This window comes from Mesoplodon mirus (assembly GCF_964341445.2).
Source record: "Mesoplodon mirus genome assembly, chromosome: 17".
NCBI lineage: Eukaryota > Metazoa > Chordata > Mammalia > Artiodactyla > Ziphiidae > Mesoplodon > Mesoplodon mirus.
Genome location: NC_138993.1, coordinates 1534995 through 1551064, shown reverse-complemented (window position 1 = coordinate 1551064; position 16070 = coordinate 1534995). Strand labels below are relative to the sequence as shown.

The 16070-nt window shown below is 43.2% G+C and overlaps 1 protein-coding gene across 4 annotated transcripts in view; it reads left to right on the top strand.

Annotated features, from left to right (window-relative positions):
• The first annotated feature begins 450 nt into the window (after positions 1 to 450).
• Positions 451 to 16070, top strand: part of ZDHHC20 (zDHHC palmitoyltransferase 20) — a 73974-nt gene continuing 58354 nt past the window's right edge. For all 4 annotated transcript variants that reach the window (XM_082602593.1, XM_082602592.1, XM_082602595.1 and 1 more), the window contains exon 1: positions 451 to 673. In XM_082602593.1, the coding sequence (XP_082458719.1) occupies positions 556 to 673 (118 nt within the window). In that variant the 5' untranslated portion in view covers positions 451 to 555. The remainder of the gene's footprint in view (positions 674 to 16070) is intronic.

Sequence of the window (16070 nt, the reverse complement as noted above, 5' to 3'; positions counted from 1 at the left end):
GGAGGGCTTCCGCCCTAAACACGAGCAAATTATTTCAAAGCGCGGGGGTCCCAAGAGGAGAGGCACGTGGGGCCCCTGAGGCCACAACTCGGGTGGGCGCGGTCGCCCAGCAGGGAGCCTCCCCCGAGCGCCTCAGTCAACCAGAGCCGCGCCACGCCCTCGCCGGCCGCCAGGAGGCGCTGCGTACTGCGCCTGCTTGCTCCCTCCGCTCACTTCCACCGCCCGCTACCCCGCCCCTTCCGCCGCCCGCCCAGCAGACCTCGCCCATTCATGCCGCGCCCCACGGCGCGGAGACCCCGCCCCCGGCGGCGGTCGACGCAGACGCAATGCGGGCGGGGCGGGGCCGGGCGCGACGCGGGGCGGAGAGGGGTCGGGGCGGAGGCGGGGGCGGGGCCGGGAGCGACGCGGGGCGGAGAGGGGTCGGGGCGGAGCGTCGAGCCGCGGGGAGTGCCCGAGTAGACGCCACTGCTGCTGCCGCAGCCGCCGTCGCCGCCGCCGGGGGTCTGGCGTGCCCCGCCACCCCGGGCAGCTGGGTGCCGAGGCCGCCGGCGGAACATGGCGCCCTGCACGTTCTGGCGCTGCTGCCAGCGAACCGTGGGCTGGGTGCCGGTGCTCTTCATCACCTTCGTGGTCGTGTGGTCCTACTACGCGTACGTGGTGGAGCTGTGCGTGTGTGAGTACCGGGCGGGGCGGGGCGAGGCCCTTCGGCGCGGCCTCCGGCGCCAGGCAGGCGCGCTCGGTGGGCAGGGCGCTCCCCCGCGCCCGCGTGTGTACGCCCGAGCCTGGCCGTGGGGCCCGGTTCAGCCCGTGTGTTTCGGGTCGGCGTCCAACCTCTTAGACACAATGTGCTTCTGAGGCGAGGGAGCGGCGGCCGCTGGGCCCGGCCTCTGTGTCCCGGCTGTTTGCGGAGTTAACGTTCCCTCCGCCTGGGTTCCGAGGGCGTTCTCCTCGGCCCTGGGCCCTGAGAACGGGCGGAGGGTCGCCGCGGAGGGCCCACGCGGGGGCCGTGGTCCAGCCGCCGCTCCCCGGACCCGCCGGCCTCCTCCGCGTCGCTCGGCGTGTCTGCCGCTTGTGTCGGTCCGTGCTGGGAGCTCAGGACCAGAGGCTCCGTGCTGTCGGTAAACCCGGTCCCTTGGTCCCCCAGAATGATCTCGTCTGGGTCTACGCCGAGTCCGCAGTTTTCTGAAGGGCCCAGCAGTGTATACCTTAAGCGGAGAAAAGGCACAGGAGGTAGATGCTAATTGTCTGAATGGGAATTAGTGGCACCACCCACTCTACCTGGAAGGGCAGAATCGGGACCCTCGGGTCAGGGCCCTGCGCTGATACAGCTCGCGAATAAGTACTTGGTTAAAACCGAGTTTTGCACGTGAAAGAGACTGCTTTGGCTCAGAAGTTTTGAGGGTAGGTTTTTAAATGAAAATATCCACCTTTGAGAAAGTTATTTTGTACCTATAAAACATTTAATTTTCAAACATTTAATTTTCAGGGAAACTATCCCTGCAAGTAGGTCCAGAATAAATTAGTTGTGGAATACGTTTCCAAATAATAATGGAGTTCATCTGTTGCATATGATTGTTTAGTTTCATCCTTTTGGATACCAAAATGTTTGCCGAAAGTGCTTGCATCAATTAAAATTGACCAGATTTAGGTATTTCTTAAAGCTCCTTCCAGAAAGTGATCATGATCATGGGACCCTCAACAGCTTGTGATGATACTTTACCTTCTTTTTTTGACCGCACCCCTCTGGCTTGCGGGATCTTAGTTCCTCCACCAGGGATGGAAGCCGTGCCCCCTGAAGTGGAAGCCCGGAGTCCTAACCACTGGACTGCCAGGGAAGTCCCATACCTTATTTACTCCGAAGTGGGAGTAAGATTTATTCCACCAATCTCATTTAATTCTATCAGAGATTATTCCCTCCCTCTTCTAATTCCATAGTGGTTTTAAAGTAAAGGTTCTGAAGCTTTACTTGAAAATGTGCATTTATGTTGAAACTGCACATTTAACCTGTAGATGGTTATCATACATATCAAAAAGTGACATCAAACACGAAGGGAGGGACTTTCTTGGCGGTCCAGTGGTTAAGACTTCACCTTCCAATACAGGAGGTGCGGGTTCCATCCCTGGTCGGGGAGCTGGGATTGGATCTCACATGCCTTGCAGCCAAAAAACCGAAACAGAAGCAATATTGTAACAGATTCAATAAGGACGTTAAAAAATGGTTCACATCAGGACTTCCCTGGTGGCGTAGTGGTTAGGAATCTGCCTGCCAATGCAGGAGACACAGGTTCGAGCCCTGGTCCAGGAAGAGCCCACATGCTGCGGAACAGCTCAGCCTGTGCCCACAATGGCTGAGCCTGCGCTCTAGAGCCCGCGAGCCACAACTACTGAAGCCTGTGCGCCTAGAGCCCGTGCTCCGCAACAGGAGAAGCCACCGCAATGAGAAGCCCGCGCATCGCAACGAAGAGTAACCCCGCTCGCCATCTTAAAAAAAAAAAAAAAGAAAACATGAAGGGAAAGGAACGTGCGTGTGCTAGTAGGGGGGAACATTCCATCGCTCTCCCCTTTACCCCTTTCATGCCCCTGAACATAGGTGTCTCTACAGATGAAAGGAATGAGACTGGTCCCTTGGTCGGTTACACAGCTGTTGAGTGGCTGAAGGGGTGTGACCCACATCTTTCCACTCTGCATTTAACTTTTCGTGAGCCAAGAGGGTCACTGGAACTGTAATTGTTCTGTCCACAATGGGGAATTGGGGCGGAGCTAAGTGGTTGCCCTCTTAGGGGATCAGTTAGGCTTTAGGCCCGTCATTTAGAGATCACACCCCCAGGATTTCATTAAGTTAAAACATTCTGCAACAGTCAAGGCCCAAATGCTTGGCAGAATTTTAAAATACTCAGTGGTGACAGGTCTTACATAGGGACTGCGTTTACTGCTTCTAAGTTATCAGACTTTAACTAGGGAGCGTTTGGGAGCTCTGCAGTGTCACTGGCCTACATGGTGGAGCATAAAAGCTCATTCACTCTCACATTAAAACTATCCTTTATGCTACTTATGTATAATTTATGTTTGTATAAGCACAGACCATCCTACTGAGATATATCAGTGTATAACTTTATAGGAGCTTTAAACTGAGTGAAGTGTGAGTTTTATTTAAAGTGCTGTTTCAATAATTTTTTTTTTTTTTGCTTTTATTTATTTATTTATTTATTTATGGCTGTGTTGGGTCTTCGTTTCTGTGCAAGGGCTTTCTCTAGTTGTGGCAAGCGGGGGCCACTCTTCATCACGGTGCGGGGCCTCTCACTGTCGCGGCCTGTCTTGTTGCGGAGCACAGGCTCCAGACGCGCAGGCTCAGTGGCCATGGCTCACGGGCCCAGCCGCTCCATGGCATGTGGGATCTTCCCGGACCAGGGCTCAAACCCATGTCCCCTGCATTGGCAGGCAGACTCTCAACCACTGCGCCACCAGGGAAGCCTCAATAATTTTTACAGAATTTTCTCAGTTTCTGGTGTTCTTTATCAAATTAGATGGGAGAGAATGATAATTGTATCTTTAGATATGTTAATTTATTTAATTCTCATAATAAAAAAAGTTAAGTGATTTGTGCAGGGTCATACAACTAGTAAGTGGCATAACCAGAATTGGACCTCAAGTGGCTTGGCTCCAGGGTCCATGCTTTTATATTTAATTACTGTACAAGAGTAGTGTACTTGATTATCCAGATCTGGACACTAAGGGCAGATTTCAGTCTTATCTATAATTATTTATATAAGGTAATTTTTTCCTGAAAGGTAGTAGCTGAAGGTTCCTAGATATCTCAGGCGGTAAAAATGCATGGCCCACTGTAGGACATTTGAAAAAATAAATTGTTTATGAGAGACCCTTGTTCCGGCCTAGCCTCTGTAACTTCTTAATTCTGTAATTACATACACATACACACATATATTCACATACACGTAGAAATATATATAATCAGCAACTCCTATTACTGGTAGGAGTAATATTGAGGATAAAGTTGAGTAAGAAGTAATGCATCTGAGATGGCCATCTCACGGGGTGAAAAGTGGAGAAGTAACTTTGGAGTAATTAGTAATATTGGTCCTTGATTTTATTTTATTTTATTTTTTTTTAATTTTATTTATTTATTTATTTTTGGCTGTGTTGCATCTTCATCGCTGCTCACGGGCTTTCTCTAATTGTGGCGAGTGGGGGCTACTCTTCGTTGCAGTGCACAGGCTTCTCATTGTGGTGGCTTTTCTTGTTGCAGAGCATGGGCTCCAGGCACATGGGCTTCAGTAGTTGCAGCACGTAGGCTCAGTAGTTGTGGCTCGCCGGCTCAGTAGTTGTGGCTTGCGGGCTCTAGAGCACAGGCTCAGTAGTTGTGGCGCACAGGCTTAGTTGCTCCACAGCATGTGGGATCTTCCCGGACCAGGGCTCGAACCCGTGTCCCTTGCATTGGCAGGCAGACTTTCAACCACTGTGCCACCAGGGAAGCCCCCTTGATTTTAAATTAAACAGCAATTCTTCATTTTTTTCCTCAAGGCTAATATTCAGACATATGAGTTTAGTTATGGGTGGATTGACCAACTTTTCCAGCTTGGTCAAGCTGGTTCTTGTTGGGGAAAGTGCTAGTACAGTGTCCTAGGGTTTTATCAGGTCATTGGGAGCTGTTAGTCGTAGGTGTGTACCTCTTATTTGGCACTTAGATGATCGGAGACCTTAAAGAGATTTTGGAGATGATCTAATTCAATCCCTTTATTTTACTTCTGAGAAAACTATTACTTGGAAGATCTGTATGGTTTGTCCAAGGATGGATATGCCTTTTATCTTTTTTCAGAGAGGATATGTAGGATAGAACGGTAACCTCTGAATCTATGTGTCTAATAATTCCTATGTCTCCTGCATAGTTTCTTCAGATTTAGAAAGAGACAAGATAAATAGCTTAAACATCAACATTGAGCACACTGTCTTGACACAGTTGACTCCAGTGTATTTTATTGATTTCAAAAGAACCAGCTTTTGATTTCACTTATTTTTCTCTATTGTTTTTCTGTTTTCTATTTCACTGATTTCTTGTCTGATATTATTTCCCTTTCTCTTTTACTTTGGGATTAACTTGCTCTTTTTCTAGTTTCTCAATATGCAAATTGAACTAATTGATTTGAGCCCTTTTAAAAGTGTTTATCCTATATATCTACCCCAAATACTGCTTTATTCACATCTCATGAATGTTGATATATTGTATTTTCATTTAAATTCAATTAAAATTATTTTCTAATTTCATTTTTCATTTCACCTTTGACCCATAAGTTATTTTATAAGTATGCTATATAGTTTGCAGTTACTTGGGGATTTTTCAGATCTCTTTTTGTTACTGATTTCAAATGTAATTCCATGTGGTCAGAGAACATACCTTTATGACTTGTCCTTTAAAATGTATTCAGGCTTGTTTTATGGCCCAGAATGTGGTCTGTTCCATGTGCATTTGAGAAAAATGTATTCTGTATTCAGCAGTGTATTTTGTTGTTTGTTGTTAGGTATTCTGTCATAATGCTCCATAAATGTCAGTTAAGGCAGGTTGGTTGATAGTGTCCGAATCTTCTGTGTTCTTGCTAATTTTCTGTTTGTTTTATCAATTAACTACTCAGAGAGGTATAACAATAATTGGATTTGTCTTTTTCTCCTAGTAGTTCTCTCAGCTTTTGCTTCGTGTATTTTGCAGCTCCGTAATTAGGTACATAAAATGTTTAGGATTGTTGCGTCCTCTTCATGAATTGACCCTTTATCATTATGAAGTGACTTTCTTATCCTTGGTGCTATTGTTTGCTTTGAAATCTACTTTGGCAGATATTAACATGTCCACTAATCTTTCTTTTGATTAGTATTAGCATGGTATGTCCTTTTACTTTCACCTGTTTAATTTTTATATTTAAAATGCATTTCTTGTAAGCAGCATATAGTTGGGTCTTGCTTTTTAAATCCAGTCTGAAAACATCTGCCCTTTCTTTTCTTTTTTTAAATTGAGCTTTAATTGACATATAACATTCATTTCAGGTGTCCAGCATGAGTCAATATATGTATGTATTGCAAAATAACCACCACAAGCAGATTAGTTAGCATCCATCACCACACAGTTACAAAGTTCTTTCCTTGTGATGCAAACTTTTAAAATTTACTCTCTTAGCAACTCTCAAATACAACGCGAGTCACCGTGCTGTACCATCTCTGCCTTTTAATTGGCCCGTTTTGACCATTTGCATTTAACGTGATTGTTGATGTGGGTAACTTTAAGTCTTATCATTTGCTTTTTAAAAAATCTGTCCTGTCTGTTCTTTTTTCCCTTTTCCTCCTCGTCCTGACTTCTTTTGAATTAATCAATTTTCAAAAGGTTTTAAATTATTTTGTATGATTCTGTTTTCTCTCCTTTGTTGGCTTATTAGCTGTAACTCTGTTATTTTAGTGGTTGCTTTAAGGTTTATAGCATACATATTTAATCTATCATAATCTACCTTCCATTGATATACCAGTTCACGTACAGTACCCTATAAAAGCGCTGTTCCATTTCTTCCCTCATAGCCTTTATGCTCTTGTTGTCAGCATTTTATATGCTATGGAACTAACACTATATTGCTATTATTTTGTTTAGACAGTTTATTATCTTTTTAAAATATTTAAATAAGTAAACAAATCTTAAATGTTTACCTAAGTAGTTACCATTTCTGGTATACTTCATTCTTTTTTATAAATCCGTATTTCCAACTGGTGTCATTTTCTTCTGCCTGAGGGCTTTCTTTAACATTTATTGTAATGCAGGTCAGTTGGTGATAAGTTATTTCTGCTTGTGTATGTCTGTAAAAGTTTTTATTTTGCCTTTTTTTTCAAAAAGCAGCTTTATCGAGGTATAATTTACATACCATAAAATTTATTTATTTGTAGTGATTTTTAGAAAACTTAACCAAGTTATGCAGTCATTACGACCATCCATTTTCAGAACATTTTTTATCACCCCAGTCAGATCCCTTGTGACCATTTGTGGTTAATTCCTGTTCCCATCCCCAGTCGCAGGCAACGCTAATCAGCGCTCTGTTTCTCTGCATGCCTTTTCTGGACATCTCACATAAAGGAAGTCAAACAGTAAGTGGTCTTTTGTGCCTGGTGTCTTTCACATGTTTTTGAGGTTCATCTGTACTGTAGCATATATGAGTATTTCTCCCTTTATTCTCTACTTCACATTCTAATTTGTATTTTTCTGTTTCTAAAATGCAGTTTTATTTAAGAATATATTTCTAATAAGCCTCCTCCACAGATCACTTGTGCATTGAATTAGAATATAAATAAAACCCATACACTTTATTACGTTTAAGTATTTTAAAAATCCTGCTTTTAAGATTTATAGTATGGTTGGGTCCAGTTCATCTTTGTATCCACTAGAGAATCTAGTTACTAGTAGACTTTCAATAAATATGTGTTGAATCAAATGGAATCATACTCCTGTAAACTCACTTGAATCATTTTTGAATATGTGGAACCAACATCCACAATAACAATTAAATTATAGTTACCAACATATATTTCAACATTCTTTGGGGTTAAAAGCTACATGATATTGCTTATTGGTTCTGCAGTCTCTCTTTTGGATTTTGAAACAATGATTCTTTGAAATTATGATGATCTGTTTTGAAAAAATCTGGCTCCCTAAATCTCATCCTCAATAGAGGACATAATTATAGGAATGACATGAATTAGAGTATTTTTTTTGATGTTTTAATTTTGTTATTTCATATCTGTTTTTAGAGCTGGAGTGTAATACTTTTCTATGTAACTTGCCTTTTGAAAGCTATTGTTAAAAAAAAAAAGAAAGCTATAGTGTTCTGCAAACTTCATTATTTGCTTCTTCATTATCCTGGCCTTTTTCTTTTCTTTTTTTGAAGAACAATTTTTTTTCCTTAAGACTGCTAGTGATTTAATCTGTCCTGGTAGCGTTTTCTGTTGATACTAGAAAGCAGATTGGTCTGAGAGAACTCTATAGATAATACCCCAAAAAACCCAAGCCCAAACGAACAAAAGGAGCTTTTATATTTTCTTCCATATAAACTGAACCTTCTTTGGGCCTTTACTGCTTTCTTATAAGTCAAGGAATATGGAGAGGTGCTGGACAACTTAGAAACCAGGTTAGACTATTTGGAAGAACAACATTATGCCCTAGTCACATGGATAAAACTTTTTTTCTCTGCTGGTCACTTCCACTTTGTGGCAAAGAAGACGTCGCATGCTAAACTCCAGCCTCTAATGTCTGTTTACTTGACATCTCTGCTCATATATCTTAGAGGCATCTCAGACTTATTGTCCAAAACAAAACTCTTTTGAGTTTTTTTCTCTCTGCTGAACTGCTCCTCCTATCTTAGCTCAGTAAATGGCAGTTTCATCCTTTCAGTTCCCTGGTTGAAAAGTCATTTTACATCCCATTAATCAGCAAATCCTGTCATTAAGTGTACCAAAATCCAGTTGCTTCTCACCACCACCACTGCAGCTATATTTCTTCAAGCCACCATGATCTCTGTCGTGTGTAGTAGATTGAAAAACACGGCCACAATAATTTGTACTTCCTCCCAAGAGGTGGAGTCTGTTTACCCACCCAGTGAATCTGGGCTGGCTTTGTACTTGTTTTGACTAATAGAATGTGGTGGGAGTGATGTGTGAGATCTGGAGCCTAGGCTCAAAACAGCATGCGTCTTTCATGTTAACTCTTCTGGAACGTTCTGGTCGCCGTTCAGGCTGGACCATATGGCGAGAGAGGCCAAGGCAGGATGAGTTAAGCACCAAAGTGCCTGACGTGTGGATGAGCTCCTGCCCCAGTCTAGCTGCCTGTTGACTGCAGCTTGTAGAAAAACAACCCAGCTGATCACAGCCTGAACTGCTGATCCACGCGATTGTAGGAAATAATAAATGGTGGTTGTTTCAAGTCACTAAAGTTGGGGGACTTCCCTGGGGGTCCAGTGGTGAAGACTCCACACTTCTACTGCAGGCGGTGAAGGTTCAACCCCTGGTTGGGGAGCTACGACCCTGCATGCTGTGCTGTGTGGCCAGAGGAAAAATGATCATAAAGTCACTGAGTTTGAGGTGGTTTGTTATGCCACGTTATCACTTATATTATTGTAGCACCCTTATGTCTTTTTTTTTTACACCTTTATTGGAGTATAATTGCTTTACAATGGTGTGTTAGTTTCTGCTTTATAACAAAGTGAATCAGCTATACGTATACGTCTGTTCCCATATCTCTTCCCTCTTGAGTCTTGTCTCTTCCTCGTTTCACCCCGATCTTCCCACCTGCACCCTGTCTTCCACAGAGCAGCCAGAATGATCCCTTTAAAGCTAATACCAGCTTTGTCACTCCTCCAGTGAAAGCCCTGGCCGGCCTCCTCTCCTGTTCCGCGGGGCTCCTCACGTCCTCACCGTGGCCTCTCCCCCTCGTTACTTCTCTGACGTAATTTCCTTTCCACTCTTGCAGGCGTTCTGCAGCTGCCACACTGGCCTCCTTGCTGCACCGTTTTCCTTGTTGAATGATCTCAGTAACTTATTTGGCCTCTCTGAACTTGTCCCTGTGGTATAAAGCGGGGTAATGCCTGTCTTACAGAATCATGTAACGTTCTCAGCAGGGTGAGCTTTCAGATGTTACTGGGGGTGGAGAGAAACGTAAATAGCCACGAGCATACCTTTCCCCGCCTTCCCTTTTCGGCAGGAAGTGTTTTTGTTTTCCAGCTCTTAGAGTTGTGTTCCCCCCCGTGCCCACACACAGTCTTCCTAAGTGAGTGACGGAGCACATTCTCGCCCTTTTAAACACGTGGCTGCACTTGAGGATCGTATTGTAAACGTGGGCTCGTGTTTTGCTGTCAGCTTCTGGCAGTGTCGGTGGTGTGCCTGTGGGAGAACCGTTGTCAAAGGGGGCAGGCCGCCACCCCGCCGTCACGTGGGACTTTAAGAAGGTCAGGACCTGCTGCTATTCCTGGGAGCAGCTAAGCTACACAGATTCACATGCTGCTGCCACATGCAGCGCGTCTTCTTGAGCAAATGGGCACCTACACTAAATAACTGAAATAGTCACAGGTAATGGGGATTATGGTCGTATGAAGAATAGATTTCTCTACGACAGAGATCCGTAAGTCTTGATGATAAGCTGTTTTTTAATTGTTTTTAAAACGTTTCTCTTCTCTCTGTTCTTTCACTCTTCCCGGTGCTGCGTTATACTCACTGACGTGAACTTTGGCCCACCCAGTTGGAATCATAGGCGGGACAGTGATTATTAACAAACGCATTGAACAAGCATGAGCTTATTAAACGTGAAGTCTTCAGGGAAGCCTTTTAAACTAATGGCATGGAAAGGATATCATCAGCACCTGAAGGAAATAACACCAGCACACAAATGTTACCAGTGTGTGTCAGCGTTAAGATAGGGGGTGTGGCGTCGTGGCTGTGGCACGCATCGTGTACCCGTGTGCCCTGGCCTCCTGACGGCCCGCTCTTCCCCCACCCTCCAGAAAGCCGGAGCGAATCTCTTGAAGCCCAAGTCAAGATCCTTGGTCCTCAGCGTGCTCCGGTGGCTTCCGCCTTTGCTCTTAATGAAATCCAGAGCTCTTTCCGTAGCCTGCGAGGGGCCCTCGGTGCCTGGGCCCGCCCCTGCGTCTGACTCATCGCTTCCTTCTCTCGTTCTGCTTCAGCCAGCCAGCCCTCCTTGCATCTCTCAGGCCTTGCATGGTCCCACCTGAGAACCTTTGTCCTTATCTTCCTTCTGCCTGGAATGCTTTCCTCCCGGATTTCCACAAGCCTAGCTCTCTCACTTCATCTAGATTTCTTTTGAGATATTCCCCCATCAAAGAGGCTTTCCTGACTACCCTATATAAAATAAGAACTTCCTGGGCTTCCCTGGTGGCGCAGTGGTTGAGAGTCCGCCTGCCGATGCAGGGGGCACGGGTTCGTGCCCCGGGCCGGGAAGATCCCACATGCCGCGGAGCGGCTGGGCCCGTGAGCCATGGCCGCTGAGCCTGCGCGTCCGGAGCCTGTGCTCCGCAACGGGAGAGGCCACAGCAGTGAGAGGCCCGCGTACCACAAAAAAAAAAAATAATAATAAGTACTTCCTCTTTCACTTTGTCCTTACCCTGCTTTGTGGTTCCTCATAGCACTTATTAATTCTTGACATGTAGTTGTTTGTGTTTCTCTCCTGATAAGTATGTTCACTGCTTTATTTCCAGCACCTAAAACAGGTCCTGTGTAATGTGTACTCAATAGATTCATTGAATGAGTGAATTAATTGTGTTTCTGCCACTTCCCGTCCTAGTACAAGAGGGAGAATTGGAATGTATTCACAGAGTAGATAACCCACAATTTCAAATACAGATACTCTCCTGACCTTAAAAACATCTCTATGTTTATTTCAACCTAATTAAAATGTGAATTTTGTTTAAGAAAAAAAATCTCTATGTTATTTTAGTAATGTAACAAACATGGAATGTTTACAGTGTTCCAGGTACTGTATTTGACACTGTGAATTCAAAAATGTATAAATGCACATTGTCAGATTCATTTGGACTTTATATAATAGTCTATCGTTATTTTCACAGTGCTCATTTGCACATTACACATTTTAAGAAGCCCTGCTATAAGTAAGTATGTACTTTTGTTTAATCCAGTATTTTTCGAAATTCTTTTTTGCCATAGAATTCTTTTTTCATGAAACATCTATTTAAATCCCTTTAGACTTAGACAGTTGTTGACCTTCGGGAACAAAGCTCCATTAGTGGTGTTGGGGGTGGTAAGTGATCAGAACTGAAGGGACTTGTGCCTCTGAAGGAAGTGGTGTTAGCAGTGGATGTAAAGGGTAATAACTAACTCCTTCTACTTTTGTTACTTGATTCATCATATTAATACATTTAGAAAGAAGAATCATTATTTCTATAGATGCCAAAAAGGTATTTGAAAAATCCAACATCCATACCCGATTAAAAACATAATAAAATACGAGTAAGTGGATACCTTTCAGACAAAATTGCACACACACAAAATACTTAATTTCCACTAACACCAGCAGTAAATACGTATCACTGTGTCCATTGCTGTGTATTGAATAACATTGTATTGACAAAACCAGTTACCACATTCAATCAAGAGAGAATAATTAGAAGCATAAGACATTGGAAAGGAAGTGGGAAAGCTATTTCTACATGCAGATGACGTGATAGTGTATGTTGAAAAGCCAAGGGAGTCAATGACAACAGAACACCTAAAGAAAAGGAATGGAGTAAAATGGCAGGATATAGAATTAGCAAACAAAACGCAATACTTTCTATACGTACACAATAAAGAAAATAATGAATAATTGAAAATATGGTAGAAGTCAAGTCTCCATTTCCAATAACATCAAAAAGATAAAATACTTGGGCTTCCCTGGTGGCACAGTGGTTGAGAGTCCGCCTGCCGATGCAGGGGACACGGGTTTGTGCCCTGGTCCGGGAAGATCCCACATGCCGCGGAGCGGCTGGGCCCGTGAGCCATGGCCGCCGGGCCTGTGCGTCCGGAGCCTGTGCTCCGCGGCGGGAGAGGCCACAATGGTGAGAGGCCCGCATACCACACACACACAAAAAAAATTGTGTACCAATTGTATGGTATGATGTGTGGACAGACATATTGGCCAATGGAGTAGAATAGAATGTCCAGAAATAGGCAGTAAATATAGAAATTTAGAATAAAGTAGCACCTCAAATCACAGAGGAGAAAGTGGGACAACTGGATAGATATCTGATAAGAGATAAAATTGGGTCCATATCATACTGTATTCCAAGGTAAACTACAAATGGATAAAATATTTTTTGTTATATTTTATACTTTTTATTTTAAAATAATTTTAGACTTGTGAAAAATAGTACAAAGTATTTTCATATATCCTTCACCCAGATTCCCTAAAGGTTATCATTTGCTACACGCTTTATCATTTATTCATTCTGTCTCTGAAATATTTGAGAGTAAGTTGCAGACCTTATGTTCCTTTACCTGTAAATACGTCAGTGTTTGTTCTAAAAACAAGAGTGTCTTAGTCTGTTCAGGTTCTTTAACAGAATACCGTAGACTTATGTTGGTGGCTTATAAACAGTAGAAATTTATTTATCACTTAGGGAGACTGGAAGTCTAAGATCAAGGTGCCAGCAGGGGTCTGGTGAGGGCTCACTTCTTGGTTCATAGATGGCCATCTTTTCACTGTATTGTCACATGTTGGAAGGAGTGAGGGGGTCTCTTTCTTATTAGGGCACTAATCCCATTCATGAGAGCCTCACTCTCATGATGTAATCACTTCCCAAAGGCCCCACCTTCAAATACTATCACACTGGGCCTTAGGATTTAACATGAATTTTGGGGGAACACAAACATTCAGTCTATAGCAGAGAACATTCTCTTATATAATCAGAGTACAGATATCAAGATCAGGAAATTAGCATGATAAAATGCTACTCTCTAATCTGTAAGCCTTACTGGGACTTCTCCAGTTGTCCCCCTAAACCGTTCTGCTCCACGGACCAGGCCAGGCTTACACATTGCAGTTAGCTTTCAGGTCTCTCTTGTGTCCTTTGATCTGGAAGAGCTCCTCGGTCTTGTTTTGTGTTTCATGACCGTGACATTTTTGAAGAGTACAGGCTTCTTGTGTAGAAAGTCCCTCAAATTAGGTATGTCTGATGTTTCCTCATGTATACATTTTATAGCATGAATACCACAAAAGTAATGCTGTGTCATTGATTGTACTGTCTTGGGAACTGTTTACTTTGGTCACCACGTAAGCTGGTATCTGCCAAGTTTCTCCATTCTGTAAAGGTACAGTTTTCCTTGTAATTAATAAGTATTCTGGTAGACCCAGACAACCCACACGTATCCCTCTTTGAGGAAGGACTTGCTCAGTTGTGGCACGTGCGGTCAGCAGACAGCTTCAGCAGTCAGCTCTCCGGCTTGTTCAGTGTGACTCAGCTCACCCAAGGTCACACCCTTCCTGGGCGGTGTCATCCAGTGCTGAGTGAGAAGGGGTGGACTTCTTCAGAGCTCCCTGCCTGTGGCCAAAGCTTGGATAGGCCTGCACTACAGTGAGACGTCTACCTCTGCCCAATTCTGCTTCCCCCACCTCCTTTCACATGTGCTGATCCCTAGTGAGTATCTTGCACCCCAAACTGTCTCAGCACCTGATTCCAGAGAACCCATCCTGAGACAAGTATCTTTGTGGGAAAATCTGTTCATGATTACTTGCACTTACTCTTTTTTAGCATCTATTGAGGACTCTTGCTTGAAACAGTTACTGTGCTGGTTGCCAAATGGTGATTTTTTAAATTCTATGATTTCTTCTACATTTAATAATTAGAATTAAACTGAAAGGAAGAGCTTTCCCTCCTCCCCATTTATTTATTTATTCATTCATTTACATCGTCGTGCTCTCATGGATTCTTATTTTATGGGTTATAACATATCATTTATTTTTTATAATTTATTTATTTTTGGCTGCACTGGGTCTTTGTTGCTGCACGCGGGCTTTCTCTAGTTACAGTGAGCAGGGGCTACTCTTCATTGCAGTGCGCGGGCTTCTCATTCAGGTGGCTTCTCTTGTTGAGGAGCATGGGCTCTAGGCACGCAGGCTTCAGTAGTTGTGGCTCATGGGCTCTAGAGTGCAGGCTCAGTAGTTGTGGCACATGGGCTCAGTAGCTGTGGCTCACGGGCTCTAGAGCACAGGCTCAGTAGTTGTGGTGCACGGGCTTAGTTGCTCCGTGGCATACAGGATCTTCCCGGACCAGGGCTTGAACCCGTGTCCCCTGCATTGGCAGGCCAGTTCTTAACCACTGCGCCGCCAGGGAAATCCCTGTATCGTTTATTTTGTTGCTCAAATTGTCCCAGATTTAGCCAGTAGGAACCCTTTCAGTTTGGTTTCTGTGTCCTTGTGACACGTCACCATCATTTTTCTTTCCTTATCTTCAGGCACCAGGAGATTTTTTTTAGGCTTATTTGATACTTTTCCTACCCCTGGAACCTGCCATTTCAAAATGGACCAAATGTGAATATAAAAAATAAGAACCTTCCATCACTAAGAGAAAACATGGCTGGATGATCTTACAACCAGGGAGTGAGGAAAGCCTGATTTAAAAAAAAAAAAAAAATGGATATGACATAGTTCATAGGGAAAAAAAAATAAAAATGACTTATAAACATATGAGAAGATTCTTACCCTAATTTATTTAATGCAAAGTAAAATTACCCTGTAGTATCAAAAGTCTGAAAATATTTTATTGTAGAGAAATAAGCAGCCTCATGCATTGCTTGTAGGAGTATCAAAATGTTACATCCCCTATAGTTGAGTTTGGGGAAAGCAGACAGATTTACTTTCAGTCCAGTAATCCCACTGTTAGAAATCTACACTGAAGATAAACTTCCACAAGTAAACAACACATGCATAGGGTTATTCATTGCTGCACTGTTTGTACCAGCAGAAGATTGGAGACAACCCAGATGGCTATCAATAGAGGCCTGGTTGTGTACCTGGAACACCCACACAGTAGAACACCATGCAGTGCTTTACAAAGGAAACAATGGTTGTCTCTGTGTACTAATGTGTAGTGATTTCTAGGGTATAAGTGAAAAAAGCAAGGTGTAGACCAAGATATATAAAGGAAGAAGTTAGAAATACGTACTTACTTGCTTATTTTGCTAAAAGAAATAGTGGAAGGATAAAGCAAACACTAATAAAAATGATTATCTGGGGTGAGGGGGTGAGGAGTGAAAGCCAGGCCTTTCTGAGTACCTTTTTACATAGTTTTAACTTTTAAACATTTATATTTGTTACATATCCAAAATAAAAATAAAACAGAGGGGTAAAAGCAAACTGTAAAATTTGAAATCATGAAACGAACTTAATTTTATGAAGTTGGTACTATAACTACACAGAGGAAAGAATTATTTCAAGTGAGTTTTGAAAGTAACACAGGACTCCTTAGTTGGATGTAGTTTAAAGCCAAAACAGAATAAAACAAAAAAACTGCAAAGAAATCTTAAACTAG